The sequence below is a fragment of the Amphibalanus amphitrite genome, unplaced genomic scaffold (genome assembly GCF_019059575.1).
Source record: "Amphibalanus amphitrite isolate SeventyFive unplaced genomic scaffold, NRLGWU_Aamphi_draft 000934F_arrow, whole genome shotgun sequence".
Taxonomy (NCBI): Eukaryota; Metazoa; Arthropoda; class Thecostraca; order Balanomorpha; family Balanidae; genus Amphibalanus; species Amphibalanus amphitrite.
Window position 1 is genome coordinate 127,661 of NW_024882428.1, and position 15,787 is coordinate 143,447.

The 15,787-nt window shown below is 48.3% G+C and overlaps 1 protein-coding gene across 1 annotated transcript; it reads left to right on the forward strand.

Annotated features, from left to right (window-relative positions):
- Window positions 1–2,779: 2,779 nt before the first annotated feature.
- LOC122368262 (leukocyte elastase inhibitor-like) lies at window positions 2,780–15,771 on the forward strand. The gene is made up of 7 exons (XM_043342025.1): window positions 2,780–3,045; window positions 9,582–9,767; window positions 10,582–10,795; window positions 12,842–13,053; window positions 13,865–14,056; window positions 14,312–14,453; window positions 14,822–15,771. Exons 1-7 carry the CDS (start codon window positions 2,911–2,913, stop codon window positions 14,956–14,958), a joined length of 1,218 nt encoding a protein of 405 aa, XP_043197960.1. The 5' UTR covers window positions 2,780–2,910; the 3' UTR covers window positions 14,959–15,771.
- The last annotated feature ends 16 nt before the right edge of the window (window positions 15,772–15,787 follow it).

Consider the following 15,787-nt stretch of genomic DNA (forward strand, 5'->3'; position numbering starts at 1 on the left):
GTTTTTACCACTAAAACGGGTCGGAATGGCCCCCTATACCATACATGACTTCATATACGATCAACCTTCACTACCTTGAGGTCTGTTTTGCTGTTGGGCAGCTGTAAAATCATGTGAAGTCATCAAAGGTTATCAAAGTTTTTTTTTTTGCCAATAACTCCGTACAGGAACAAGATACAGCCGCGCGGATGGTCTCATTGTGTTCACTTCGTCAAGACGCATCGAATGATATACATGATGACCTCGAGGTCACGTGACCTGAGGTCAACCTTTGACCTTGACCTTTCGAGGTCAACACATATATTATTCGATGCGGATTGACCAGAGGATCACGATGATGCCCTTAGTTTGTTCCTATCATGACTAATTCGAAGGTTATTCGAGAAAAGGTCAAAAGGTTTTCCTAAAGGTCATATGAGGTCCGGTCATTTTCGTGACCTCACCGTTATAAGTCAATGGGGAAAAATGAAAACTGCTATTTTGGCGCCGGGAACGATCTCCAACTATCTCAAGCACACAGAATCGTGATTTGATGCACTCCTTGCAAGGTTAGATGCGTCACTTTTGCAATGTTGACCTTGCGTGACGTCATTTATGACGTCATCAAGGTCATATTAGTTTTTCGTCAATAACTCTTGATCAAATTGAGCTAGTGGGTCGGGAAAGCCACCAATGGACTCGGGAAGACCTGCCGAATCGAATGATATGTGACATGACCTCTTTCGACCAACTTCGTGACCTGGGGGTGCTGACCTGACCTTGACCTGAGGTCAACACCCCAAGTTGACCTGACCCGGACAAAAAGTATATCATTCGACGCGCCTGAGCGAGGCGAACACGATGCTGCCAAAATCGCGGCTCTGCGGCCGTTTTTTGCGAAGTTATTCACCAAAAACTCAACCGTACCTTGGGACACTTGACCTGACCTCAGAGGTCACCGGTTGACCTAGGACTTTAAAATCGGGTACCAATCTCTGCGTCTCGTAACGGCACACACGCTCGTTTTTTCCGCGACGCGCTAGCTCCACCAGGGGCGAAACGGCGAGGGGGGGGGGGGTCGTAGTGTCGTACCCGCCCCCCCCCCCCCCCGGCCGGCGCGTATGTAGAAAACCAATAGGTCCGGCGAGGGTTAACCCGTACCCCGCTGGGCTATTCAGCCATACGCGCCCTGCTGGGGGGGGGGGCAGATTCTGCCCCCCCCCCCCCCGTTGGACTTCCGAACCGATGGTCGTAGAAAGACGAGGAAAACGGCAATCGAAAGCTCTCAACAAGGGGGATCTTAAGAGCCCAACTTTTTTTTGCTTAAGTAGGTCAGAGGTCAGGTCAAGGTCAGGTCAAGGGTACAAAATGCAAGTTTCTACATTAACGGCCTTGTAGGTACCGTAGTTGCCGAAGAATAGACTGAGACTGATTGCCCAAAACGTGTTCTTAGGCTACCAAGACAATATTTGTTGCATACAATATCATTCAAAGCTCAAGGTCAAGGTCAGGTCAGATCAGGTCAGGTCACCAAAAACAAAATATAGAAAAGGGCATGTGCGACACATGTTTTATGGGTCATTTTATTCATATAATTCAATAGGCACACTCAATAAGTGATATGGACCATCTCTGGATGAATTTCAGGTCGAGGTCAGGTCAAGGTCAGGTCAAGTGAGGTCAAATTTTGAAGTTGGTTGTTAAGACCTAAAAGGTGTCTATCTGATGCAGTTTTTCACGGCGAATCGAATGGTGCTATTTTTGTTTCCGTACGAGATCTAGAACTTCCAAAAAATCATTTTTCAAAAATTGTGTTTATCGTGACGTCAGACCTTTTATCGTGACCAGACAGACCTGACGTCAGACGTCAGACCTTTTAAATATCTCTAACATTTTTGAACCGATTCTTCTAAAAATTGGTATGTAGGTGCACATAGACCATTTCTCTGACATATATTCCGTTTTTTTTCGATACACTTTAAATTTTGGGTTTATTATTATTTTCCCAAAACAGGCAGTTTTTTATATAAAAAATTGGGCTTAAATTCAAAATTTTCAAAAAACCGAGATAGCCATTTGATAGACAAAGTAGAATCACGTACCTAACCTTTTTGTTACGTCTTGATTCCTTTAAAAATGAAGATGTTAACGGCGTTTGAAATTTTGCCGTTTTTTAGGCGAAAATGGCGAACATGACGTCACTAAAACGTCATTTTCTCAACAAAAAAATGACGGATTTCGCTCAAATTTTCAGAAAACGTCTTAAATTGATGCATGGGTACGGTTCTGAAAGTTTGACGTCGCTGCCGTAACGCGTTTAGAAGTTATTGGCAAAAACGGGAGGGGGTTGGGGCAGATTCTGCCCCCCCCCCCCAGCGGGGCGCGGGTTAACTGGGTACGGATATGTATTATGTACGTAGAGCTCAAACCGATCGCTTTTAAAATAGTTTCATTCGATTGTTCGTCAAAGATTCCAGATTGATCTACGTAGGTCATGAGTATGACCTGCAAGGTCTTTGTCAGGCGGAAACGCTCTACGGCTGAAAGTTACCGTCTAAATTAGACTGAAGGTCATGACCTAGGTAGGTACCTAGGTGTCGAGGTAGGGACCTATGGATACCTACATTGATCTCGATTTAAATTAAACGCAGTTGCACCATGCTCCGGCATACCTTCCTGCGAATTGGCCATTGATCATGATCAGAGGAACAGTGCGCACGTGTAAGCCACGCCGGAGGAAATTCTGAAACACGACACGAGGAAACTCCAACCGGTCTGATCAGTCCGTCGGCTGGGTTGGCCCGCACGCCATCTACCGACTGGCCGGCGTCACCGGAGCGGCGTTGGCGGCGGTGTGACCGAGGACGGCTCCCGGGCGCCGAGCAGTTCCCGCTCGGAGCCGACGGGGAACGCCCGTCAGAGTGCGGCGAGATGCAGTGGACGGCGGCAGTGGTGTTGGTGCTGGCAGCGGGCCTGACGCTCCGCCCGCCCGGCCCCGTCAGCGCCAAGAAACCGCGACACTTGGCAGCGGAGGCACAGAGTCAGTTCGGCCTGGACATGTATAAGGTGCGTCTGTGCGCTAAGCGCACTGTTGAATTCAGCGGGCTCAGTCCTCAGACGTCCTAGGAAACACTGGAATACGTATACACAAGATCTGTTCAGTGCAGCATAATCACTGCTCAAACGCCTTCATGACTTGACCGGCTTTGACCTGAGATAGGTACATGAGTATCCCGCGCGGCCAAACGGCGGCATAGAGCGACACCGTTTTAGGCGGACCTATAACCCGGCCGGGCCCGGGGGTAATCCCAAACACCGCAGCTGGGGGGGGGGGGCGTTTTTCGCCCCCCCCCCCGGTCTAACTCCGTAAATAAGGGAGCTACGGAAACAAAAGCGTTACCAAACGAAAGGTCCTTACGAGACGATCCTAAAGCACCTAAAATTTTTGACCTCAGGTCAATTTTCAAGGTCAGAGGTCAAGGTCAAAGGCAAAAACCGGCACATGTGTAGTGATCTCAAAGTAAGCCTTCTAGAGGACGGCAGGCGGCATCAAACCGGCAAAATTGGGTGTCAATCGAAAGAAGAGAATCTGAGGATTCCGAAAATGTGCTCAAAATCAAAGGTCAAGGTCAAGGTCACGCTCAAAATTGACCTCAAACTTGGCACTTTTTCGCACATCTTGCGTGCTAACTTTCAAGATGTTTTGAAATGTTTTGAGGCTTATCAGTTCCCTATTTGTGGTTCCTCTTACGATACAAGGCTGCTCAAAGGTCAAAGTCGCTGAAGAGTATCCCTGCTAGAGGCTATTTCACTAATTCAAGTTAGTAATAATAAATAAGGCAATTTTGCCATCCGGAAGCTCCAAATGAAGGCTTAGAGGAAAATAGATGCCAGATTCGTGATCAGCGGGTACAAATCCTTCATAAACGACCTTTCATGTGTCAAGGTCAACCAGAGGTTATTCGAGGTCACATGAGGTCAACATAAAACTTGACCTTTTCCGAACAAAATATATATCATTCGACGCGGCTTGACAAGGCGAATGCGATGGTACCACTGCCGTAGCTCTAGGACCATTTTTGTCGAAGTTATTTGCGAAAAACTAAAACCACATTTCGGGGTCGTTGACCTGACCTCTGACCTCAGGTCACCAAAACTATTTTTCTATTTTTCTCTAGGTAAAACGCTACACAACCGTGTTCGTAATTTGTCTTTATCTCTAAAACCTCTATTTTTAGCAGCTATTTGAAGTTTGCGTCTGTGACGCCGAAGTTTGCCGTGCAGGGGTCTAGAAAAATGAACCTTGTGACGTCATCAAGGGGGCTAGGTCCAAATTTTTTACTTCAGAAGATGCCAAATTGATGGGAGAAAAGGTACTGAAAGTTTCGCTTTCCTATCCCTAAGCGTTCGGGAGCTATCGCAAATATTCGCCAGGGGGGGGGGGGAAACGCCCCCCGGGCCCGCGAGGGTTAATCCGCGCCCTGGTGGAATCTGTTTATGGCTAATGCCTATATACCTAGGTAAGTCTGTCTTAAAAGTACCGCGCAAAGTATCGGTGGATCCATCAAGCCTGACCGAGGAAGGGCCTGCTAAATTTGAGTCACCGAAGCAATTGACAATCTCGCCCATTCCCCAGGTCAACTGGTTCGGTGACTTTCAAATTAAAGCAGGCCCTTCCTCGATCAGGCTTGATGGATCCACCGTCACTTTGCGCGGTACTTTTAAGACAGACTGTACATTTAATACTGACTATTAGGCATACTTGGTCGAATGTTGGCAAAACAAATGGTTTAAATGCCTTGGTTAAATTATTTCTCGAGTTGCTCAACTCGTACCTTCAATCGTTAGTTTTGTTGCATTTTAATTTGTTCTGCACTTAGTGTAAACATCCGTTTCAAATCAGCAATGTATGTGATACGGTTCTTTGCGAGCAGTATTTTGCTGTGATCCTGTTTCACATTTTCTCGGTTGTATATTTTCATTTTCGTGCATGTGCGGCGTGTGGCGGGGTGTTGTCGCTGAGCTCTCCAGGCGCCAACGACGGCATCGTGACCTCGAGGTGACCTTGACCGGTGGACGACTGGAGCCGGCGGCGCCTCTGTGTACCCGCCAACTCGCGTATCATCGTGTAGTGTCATTTCGACTGTTCGCTACAAACGAGAGCCGCGGCCCTGTTAGTGCCTGCCTGTCGGTGGCCCATCTGCATAATCGGTGCAGCGGGCAATGCGCCATGCGTGCAATAAGCCGCACTGCCGAGATGCTGACCGCTGTTAAGATGACTTTCAAGTTTCAACGGCGACGCATGCTTTCAAAACTCTCAAACAATTGTGACGGAGCTTATGAGTATCTCTTTTCAGTCAAGTGTTCTACAAACTAAAACATGTTGTCATGCCTTTTTAAACGTTGTATTTTTGTTGTTCGATGACACTACGCTCTGTTATTTACGGATACGGGCCAAGAGAATTTAGAATGTGCTTGATCTGGGGAACAGGAGGCGGGATTTCCCCCACTTGCTGAAGACACCTGAGTAGCATTCTTAGCAGACGTGTGCATGGATCCGAGCGATGGATCTATGATCTCAGTGGATCTCGAAGCAAACTGCAGGTTAGGATCTATGATCCCATCGGATCCGATGTGAAAAATTCATCTTGGATCTATGATCTCATACGATCTGACGATAAATCAAGAACATGGATCTATGATCTGAGTGGATCCCACCATGCACAACATTTGAAACCATGTTTTAAAGGGTTTCTGTGTCAATAAGTGCCACAAAATTGTGGATTATGACGTGCGAGCACATAAAATCACTAAAACAGAACGTTTATGAGTGAGTTGCAACAAGTGTTTTTGGGGGATTTCTGTGTTGACAAAAAATAAGTTAGGATCTATGATCTCACTGGATCTCAAGCAAAACATGAGACTCGGATCTGTGATCCCTACGGATCTCTCGATAAATTTGAGAGCTGGATCTATGATCCCGTCGGATCCGAGATCAGGATCCGTGGGATCAGATCCCAGATCCATTTTCTCGGATCCATGCTCATGTCTGATTCTTAGCTTCGTCTCAGTCTGGATATTCAGCTACCGACTCACCGACTCGGCAAGCAAGGTCGCATCGAATCCGGGGACGACCTCCGCTCGTTCCTGTAAATCAGATATCAGGAGTGACGGAGGCTTCCCATTCGAAGGGAGCTGGGTCCTGCGTCAGCGGTGCCTGGCGCCCATCGGTAGCGTAAGGCGCCAAGTATGGTCCGCTCGCGTGACTGACGTGCATTCAGATTTCAGATCGTGCAGGGCTGCGGCAATGCTGCTCAGTTTCGACGGCTTCCGGTAGACGTTTTTGATATTCGATTGTAACGTCGAAGGTTGACACCTTTATATATACGAAAATCGAAAAGGCATTTAATTTGGTTGTTCTTACCTTACCCTCACCAGACCCACCTATCGTTTATCTATACATATACATACACATAGGTAATAAGGTACCGATGGGGAGTGGATCATGTTGTGGAACCCACCCCTCGCCGTTTCGACATTAAATTTATCAGCAGATTCTCGCGAGCCTACGAAACGTAGACACTGGCATCCGATTCTAAGACTTTAGGTTAACCGATGACCTCTGAGCTCAGGTCAAGTGCTTCAACGATGGGACTTTTGGTGAATGACTTCGCCAAAATGGCCACAGCCGTTATTAGGGCACATTGCGTTCGTCATTCGCAGGCGCGTCGAAAGATACAAATTTTGTTTGGGTGAGGTCAACTTAGGGTGTTAACCTCAGGTCAAAGTCAGGTCAAAGCTATTTAGGTCAAGCAGCTGGCTGAAGGAGGTTTAATTGCATGTCGATCCATTCAGCAAGTCTCCCTGCGTCCAATTACGTACTCACGTCTCAGACTCGTGGTAAGTGACCTGACCTGACCTGAAAATGCGGTTGTCACAAACTCACAAGACTTGACTTGATTAAAGATTAGGTACGTATGCCTGTTTTCAGCTCTCTATCGCTAGTGCGTTCCGAGCAAACGTGAAAAACGGTCATGGGTGAGGTAACCCCTTCTCTTTTAGTGGTGGCTAGGGTCAAACGATTCATCATTTCTTAGCTTCATGAATTAATTTAATATAGTATCATATCAATAATCATGTACATATTATGATTTTAAAACCCTGACAAATTGAGCTGGACCACAGGCCGGGCATATAGCCAGACCAGACCGCATATGGCCCGGGTCTGTCGGGCCGTTATCAAAGAGACCGTGGGTCTGCATGGGATCTAACGTGACACACATTTCACTACCGCCGACGGCACCGGCCGCTTCATGAGGATAAAGGGCGGCACGCCCTGAGCACAAACGCCCTTGGCTTCTAAAAATAGTTCCATGAACGTCGCATGCTTGTAGCAGCCGCCAAATCACGAGCATGTAAGCTCTGGGCTGAGATTCGGCAACATTCCCACCGCCGTCCGTCCGAATGACACGCATGCGCGGGTACGTATAGTACTTTATTGTTTCAGGATATTTTCAAAGCTAGATTGGCTAGATTTATAAATCACTCGGCTGTGAAATATCTGTTCTAGTGAGATAGCGATTGAATCTTCATTTTCGTGTCGAAGCCGAGCATTGTATGTACCTATACCTGCTGTCTATCCAGTGTCCCACCCTGCAGGCTGTGACACGAGATAGACGATAAGCACATAGGGGAGACCCGGGAGGTATGGGCCGGTTTTGTGAAAAGGCAATTTTCTTCCAGTGGGCAGTGGCTACACCCGGTTTTTCACCCTGTGCATGTGAAATTGCCTTTCGCCTGCAACGTTTGCCTGACATTAGGCATCTGGGACCAACTATTTTGTCTCCAGATAACTTCCAATAAATCATGTGCTTTTTCGATCCATCAAAATACACCGGGAGGTATGGGCCATGGCCCAGGAGGTATGGGCCGTTGCCATGTTTCATATTCTTTTCTCGACAATGAGAATATACTCGTAGCTGGTACTCATACCTTGATCTCTCTTAGAGCCCAGGAACCGCATAAGCGGCCAACAGCTTACTTCATGGAGGTCACTTGGGCCCATATGTATTTTGGTAAACTCAAGCATGCATCATGAAATAAGATCAATGATATTTTTCTGTTCGAATGAAATTTGAAGTTAAATTTTCGACCTTGCGCGACAAAAATAAAACTTGTTGACGGGGACATTCAATGAAATCAACATTTTTGTTTATTTAGGATCAACGGGGGTGGGTGGCCCGAACCTCCCGGTTAGGACGCCAGAATGTGCGTGGCATCTCGGCTCATAATCTTGCAAGAAAGCTTCAAATTGTCTATCCAGTCTTAATTTGCATGCTTAAAACTTTATGTTAGTGATGGTCTGACATCATAAAACGAGCCTGGTTCAAATTTATCACGAATTTTCTGAATGTACCGTATTTTACTCGAAGTGGGCAAAAACGCTTTATCACCGCTCATTCCCAAAGAAGACTGAGGAAGATTTTGAAAATCACGTGGGATGTATAAACGGAATGGCTGCTACCAGTTAACTCCATCAAATGTGTGAAAATACGCAACATTTCTTCAAAACTGCGATGGCCCATACCTCCAGGGGGCCCATACCTCCCGGGTCTCCCCTAGGTATGTAGTACACTCAGTCCTGTGGGTACACAACGCGTGCTGAGTAAAAGGTCTGCCTCGCCTGTCTGGTATAGCATTTCCGCTGACTCGCTACATACATACTTGGCTCGTTTAGCTGACGCTCTTCGTTCTCGGCTCGTCAGTACAACTCCAGCGCTGACCTCTCCGCCGATAGCTCGCCGAGCCGCGCACCCGGCCGCAGGCGTGGCTGCTGTGGCTGCTACAGTGCAGTCGGCGCCCAGCGGCCCAGCGGGCCGGCCCTCAGCTGCCGGTCACGCTGTGCACAGTTACCGCTGCACCGTTCCGAGGCGAGCGGCTGGCTGTGCAGATGGGCGGCCAGCGCCGAGAACCATGCGCCCATGGTGCAGGCGTGCCAGTCACACCCAGGCAGACAAAGTCATGCAAAACAAGTGAAAAAACTGGTTTCAGGATCATGGGAGGTGTATCTCATTGAAGCTTATTTGAAGCTTGGCTGAGTCCTGTGCACTGCAGCCGCTGGTTTTTTTCACCGCTAGACGGCTAATCCTGCAAGCATGACGCTCAGGTTTGCAAAACCGTGAGATTCAACAAGGCTGTCTGCCATATTTGTCTAGCCGGACAGCCTGTTTCGTGTGCAGGTACGCCTGGTACGTGTCGCGGCCGACCGCATCGACACGGAACTCGCACTGACTGGACTGCGCCATGTTGGACTGACAGACTGGTGTGTCGGACTGATCAGACTGACTGACTGACTGGACTGATCGGAGTGTGCCGTTTCGGACTGATCAGACTCAGATAGGACTGATCGGACTGTGCGTGTCGGACTGACCGGACTGGTGACCAGACTTTGCTGTGTTGGACTGACCAGGCTGACCGTGTCGGACTGTCTGGGCTGTGACTTGTCGCTATGACCGGTCTGTGCAATTTTGGAGTGACCGGACTGACCGGACTGTGTCGCGTCCCCAAACCCGCACTGACGAATCACTTTGCTCTTTCGTCAGACGATGACCGAGCACGACAAGTCGGGCAACCTGTTCTTCTCGCCTCTGAGCATCGGCACGGCGCTGGCCATGACGTACGCCGGCAGTGGCGGCAACACCAGCGCCCAGATGGAGAGCGTGATGAACTTTGGCCAGCGACGCTCCTCCGTGATGCGCGCTCATAGAGCGCTCCTGCGCAGGATTAAGGTCAGTGAATGCCCGTCTACTCCACCCTCCTTCGACCGTGGCGGCGCCTATCGTAATATAATTTTAGGTAAGTATTAGCCATTAGGTATAGTTATCTAAGTAAGTAGCCACCTGTAGCATGTGCGATGGAGTTACGTCAACAGAGTCAGTAGATCCATAGGAATCATACAATTTCCTATGTGTTTCATAGCCTTGATGCCTACCTTAGTATTAAAATTGTACCTAATGTTTTCTGTACGTTTCCTTAAAGAAGTCGATTCTATTACAGCGCCGTGTATGTGTGTCCCTCAAATCGATGGTCATCAATATTGGATACCTATGTTCGAGTTCGAGTTATTGTTAGTTTCACCGTCTATGAAATCTAGCCTGGTCCTCCGGTCTTAACACATAGGCATACGTAAACTAAGGGAAGTCCTAAAATAATTTATAAGATACGTGAACGTTATCAAAATATTTTCGTCGAGCCCGCTAGTGAAGAGCAATTAGTAAAGTCATCTTGTTTTGCAGTGACCGTCATTTACGGGGTCGTTAGGTACGGATGTGTGTACGGATGTTAGGTACGGACCTCAGAAGCCCGTCGTCCCTCCCTTTCCCGCCAAATAGACTTAGGTATACGGCCGTGAAATGTGTGTCTGCAGGAGTCAGCACTCAGGCGTCTATTGTCCCTTTTCTCTCTCCCCGTCAGACACAGACGTGCGGTTGTAATTCAGAACTCAGAAGCCCGTCGTCTCCCTCCAGCGTCAGATAGACGCACGCATGTGTATTATAAGTCAGCACTCTGACGTCTGCTGTCCCTTTTCTCTCTCCCCGTCAGAGGCGCTACAGCAGCGTCGCACTGCGCATGACGAACCGGCTGTACGTGGCGCGCCGGATGCGGCTGCGAGGCCGGTTCTCTCGCTTCATGGATCGTATATTCGGCGCCGAGATCAAACAGCTGGCCTTCAATCGGCCGCAGGAGGCGGCCAGCGCCATCAACAGCCGCGTCAGCGAGGATACTAACGGCACCATCAGCACGCTCGTGGAGCCGTGTAAGTCAATATATGAGACTGGAGACAGCGTAAGTCAAGTCACGCGGCACCATCAGCACGCTCGTGCCTCGTAGAGCCGTGTAAGTCAATATAAGGCCGCGAAAGTCAACATACGCGGCACCATCAGCACGCTCGTAGAGCCGTGTAAGTCAATATACGGCAGCGAAAGGCAGTATACGCCCGGCACCATCAGCACGCTCGTAGAGCCGTGTAAGTCAATATACGGCCGCGTAAATCAACATACGCGGCACCATCAGCACGCTCGTAGAGCCGTGTAAGTCAATATACGGCCGCGTAAGTCAACATACGCGGCACCATCAGCACGCTCATAGAGCCGCGTAAAGGCCTGGCTACACTATGCGTTTTCTGCGTGCGTTTTTGCAGGTTTGCGTGTTTTGCGTAATATCGTTCTAGGAAAAAAGTTATAAACTATATAATTTTTACTTTGGTTATATACAAAAGCTAATATAACTCTTACGTAACTAAAATTTAAGGTGAAAAACATCACAAAAACGTAATATCCTTCTTTTTTCTAGAACGATATCACGCAAAACACGCAAACACGCAAAAAACGCAGGAAGAAAACGCATAGTGTAGCCAGGCCTTAACCCGGCACCGCCTGGGCTATTTCCGTACCCACGACAGCCTGGGGGGGGGGGGGTCGGATCCGACCCCCCCCCCCCTGTTATCTCGAGAACCAATGGTCGTATCGAGCCCCGCGAGGCGGCGTTCGAAAGGTCTCTACGAGACCTTCCCAAAGCACTCTTAAGATTTTAAGATTGAGGTCAACTTTCGGGTCAAGGTCAGGTCAAAGGTCAAATTCAGGGGTTTTGCATGATTAGGCTTACGGACAGCGGAATCGATAGCTGCTGCTCGAAACTCACCAAAAATGACCTCAAAGGCCTAGTGAAGGTACCATGTGCGTATAGGGGTCATACTAAGTACGGGTCAAGGTCAGGTCAGGTCACGAAAGGTCACGGTTTTCAATTTCTGCTACATGGGCGTGCGACACATGTTTTATGGCTTATTTTTCACGCCGAATCCGATGGTAATGGTTATATGTAACCCCAAGTCACTGTGCTGGTGATAAGTGTGCATTGAAAGCATAAAAAATCGTTTATACTATACGAGGGCTGAGAAAAAAGGTCAATTTTTCAACTTTTTATTTTTGACATAAAAATGCACTTTTCTAGACGAGCTTTGTCCCAGGAATCTAGTGGTGCCATTTGTTTTCACATGCGATGTTCAGAAGTGCCTCTAATTCACGAAAATGCTTATGACGTCACCATGCCCTATGCATGTTGGAGCTATTTTTTACAATTTGGGGGTCAAAAATCAAGATAGAAAGTTGAAATTTGGGGCATCTAATGTTCTAATAGAGCTCTATAACATATAGTCCTGTTTTTTGGAAATTCCCAAAATTTTGGATTTTATAAGCTGTTTTCCAAAAAACATAGTTTTTTGAATTTTTAGGGGTGAAAAACGCATTTTATGGAAAATCCGAGATAGCCATTTTAAAGAACTCGTTGAGCTGCGTCTTTTCATGTCCTTAATTTGCAATTTGCTTTAAACCCTGATTTTTGGCGATTTTTTAAACATTTACCACTTTTTGACTAAAACGCCATGTAGTTACATCACTAAAATCAATATATCTCAAAAAATTTTGGAAATTTTTTCTTGAAAATTGCACAGGAGACGTCAAATTGATGGGGGAGAAGGTATGCCAGGTTTCAAGTAGATAGCGAAAGTGGTTCATGAGTTATTCAAGAAAAACGGAGGGGGGGGGTCGGATCCGACCCCCCCCCCCAGGCGGTCGCGGGTTAAGTCTCAGTATGCAAGGGAAGTGGAAGGCACGGATCAGGGAAACTGAACGATTCTACTCTAACATACGGACTTGATGTCCTGTGCTACGGGCTTGGCACTTCCCCAGCAATGGTCCGCTGGGATTATCAAGGGTCTATTGGGGTCAGATAGACGTAAGACAGATAGACGTCCCTTCCACTATCGTTGTTCTCTTTTCATCTGACCCGCGGAATTTTGGCACAGATATGATCAACGGCGCCACGCGACTGGTCTTGGTAAACGCCGTCTACTTCAAGGGTGACTGGCTGTCCAAGTTCGACCGGGCCAGCACCGTGCCGGGCACGTTCCACGCCCCGGACGGCGATCGGGCCGTGCAGATGATGCAGACCAAGCAGCCGTTCCCCGTCGGGCGGCTGCCCAAGCTGAAGGCCCGCGTCCTCCTGCTGCCCTACAAGGTGGGTCAACCTAGCACCCTCCTGGTATCCCTAACAAAGTGAGTAGGTACCTGTCAGTGTCCCACCCTGCTGCCTTTCAAGGTGGGTGAGCTTTGCACCCTCCTGTTACCCCCCTCCCCCCAAAATGGGATACTCGTCCCATCCTGCTGCCCTTCAAGAATGCTTAGCTCAGCGTCTTCCTTACAAGGAGGTTAAGTACTTATCGTCCTACAAAGTCCTCTTAATGCCTTATCAGTTGATGCTCCCACATCGCCCTGCTGTCCTTCGCAGGAGAGCCTGTATCCTTCTAGTTACTGTTCAGAACTTTCAGAGCTATCGTTGAAGCCTTCTCTGCAAGCGGGGAATGCAAGCTTGCATCATCCCTGTCTGGGTAGGTGTTGATACAGCTCGAGCGGTCCTCCGGTTACCTTAAAACATGCAATATGACCCACGCTTTCGGACCCGCTCTCATGTAGAGGTGACGCGATGGTGTTGGTGATGTCATGCGGTTCTCAGATGTAGATGCTGCCGACTGTGGGATGCATGGTTTTGGCGTAGTCATTGTTGATAGATACAACAGCAAGGTCTGGTCTGGATTCAACACCTAGCTTTCTGCAGGATATGCATTTCGGGCCTACTTGGAAATCGAGCCGAGCAGTTCCTTCTCGTTTCTGCTGTTGGCCCATGGCTACTAATCTATACACATACAAAATATGCAATGATTGTTAATTTTACTTGCATCCCATATTATACGATGACTGGCATGAGCCACTGGTTCAAGGCTGGACACTTATTACTTACTGAGCGCCGCGATATTCCATCTCGTCCTCAGGGCAACAAGATCCACATGATGATCATTCTGCCGTTCAGAAAGGATGGAATGGCCACCCTGGAGAGGGGCCTGGCCAAAACCAGTCTTCAAGAGGTGTTCCAGGCAGCCAAGAAGCCCGATCGCGCCTTCAACATCAAAATGCCCAGGTTCAAACTTGACGAAAGGATCGACCTGAAGCGCGTCCTTCACACAGTGAGTCGTAATCACGAAATTAGGAAGGAACTATATAGTTGATCGTTCTGAGCCTGTGCTTCTCTATGTCACTTATGTCTCCGACACACTTTCTGTGGTTCGTTCAGCAGACGTGACCTCAATGGAGACGAAGTTAAATTGGTATTTAGAAATGAAAGGACTGGGACCAGCCGATGGTCACCACCTGGCTACCTTTTGTATGCACGCAATAAGCGATCCCTCATGGCAATGATTCTCTCGTACCGTCCACCACAGATGGGCCTGAAGGACCTGTTTGACCCTGGCAAAGCTGACCTGAGCCGGATCAGCCGCGGCGGCAACCTGCACGTGACCGACGCCATCCACAAGGCCGTCATCGAGGTCAACGAGGAGGGTACCGTGGCGTCGGCGGTCACCGGTCAGTTGGACAGAGTTGTGTGATCATCTCTGGGGACAGAGCCGTGTGGTCACTGGGGTACAGAGCCGGGGAGGGGGGGGGGGCGTGACAGATATATCACTGCACTGAACTGATCACACAGTCACGACCACTTACAGAACGGCCTTTATTCCTTAAAAGTTGTGCAGTCAAGTCTACAGTAAATTTATTACAAATAAGACCAAAGGGTTCCCTCCCCCACCAGCTCATCGGTTCCCATTTCAGAGGTTGTACTTTCATGTACTATCACCAGGTTCTCTCTGCCAAATGCCGATAATCGGGCTTCCTTCGTAACAAGCTATTGAATTACCCCCTTCACATGCATCACAGTCTGGTTCCCTTCCTTTCAGCCATCAAGATCGGTTACCGGAGGCTGGGGCCCAAGCCGCCGCCGTTCGTCGTGGACCGGCCGTTCTTCTTCGCGCTGTTCGACGCTGGGACTGGACTCACCCTGTTCGTGGGACGGGTCATGGACCCCACGCTGTGACTGCAGACACCAACAACGGGGCCTGGGAGTGGCCGGGTCCGCTGAGCTTGACACGGCGCTTTGTGCTCCACAGCTTATCGGTGAAATCGGAGCGCCCAGTGGGCTATGGAATCTCCGAACGGGCATTTGAGCTTCTAAATGTTTTCGCTGGCATGCGATCAACCGAGTTTCGGTTGAATGTCATGACGCACTTATTTAGGTATAACACTCATGAGTGGTAATAATGCCCGTGTGCATGATAGTTTTAAGATGGCACGGGACATATGTGGACAATGGCGGGCCATATGAACCTCAGAGGTTCATGTCATTGGTAGGTAACTGAAGCATATGCCGGGCTAGTTTGTACCTGAAAGGTGCCAATTACTAGGTCAGACGATATCAAGCAACGTGCGCTATTAGCATTGTTCACTAATTAGCTATCTAATCCAAATGACATTGTTCAACGCCCTGACATTATCGATCTAACAGTTATCATGGTCTGACTAAGTCACTTCATCGTATATTTCTACTCTCACGCAATTTTATCGTGCATGGCTATGTCGCTGTTCGCCTTAGCTACCATAAAAATGGTGCTGTAACTGTACTAGTTGAGGCCTGTAAACGGACTGTGTGAGCCCTTCAGCTACATCTTTCTACCAGCTTGCCGTATATCTCATGAACAGGGATGTTGGAAAAAATTTGTCGCGGATACCTGCTCACTCGTAGCTACAATTTGCTCACTTGAAAGACGTACCGATACTTGGCGCCTGGTAACGGAGCTAGCTACGTTGTGCTGCATTTTATTTTACAAATAAATTGATTTATCTTACATCATTGCATCGTTTGGTTT

What these genes read in the sequence shown, in the direction of transcription:
- LOC122368262 (XM_043342025.1), top strand. Translation starts at nt 2,911, where the DNA reads ATGCAGTGGACGGCGGCAGTGGTGTTGGTGCTGGCAGCGGGCCTGACG. An exon ending in CAGCACGCTCGTGGAGCCGT is followed by an intron (nt 10,796 to 12,841) that starts GTAAGTCAATAT and finishes ATTTTGGCACAG; the next exon opens with ATATGATCAACGGCGCCACG. An exon ending in TGAAGCGCGTCCTTCACACA is followed by an intron (nt 14,057 to 14,311) that starts GTGAGTCGTAAT and finishes CGTCCACCACAG; the next exon opens with ATGGGCCTGAAGGACCTGTT.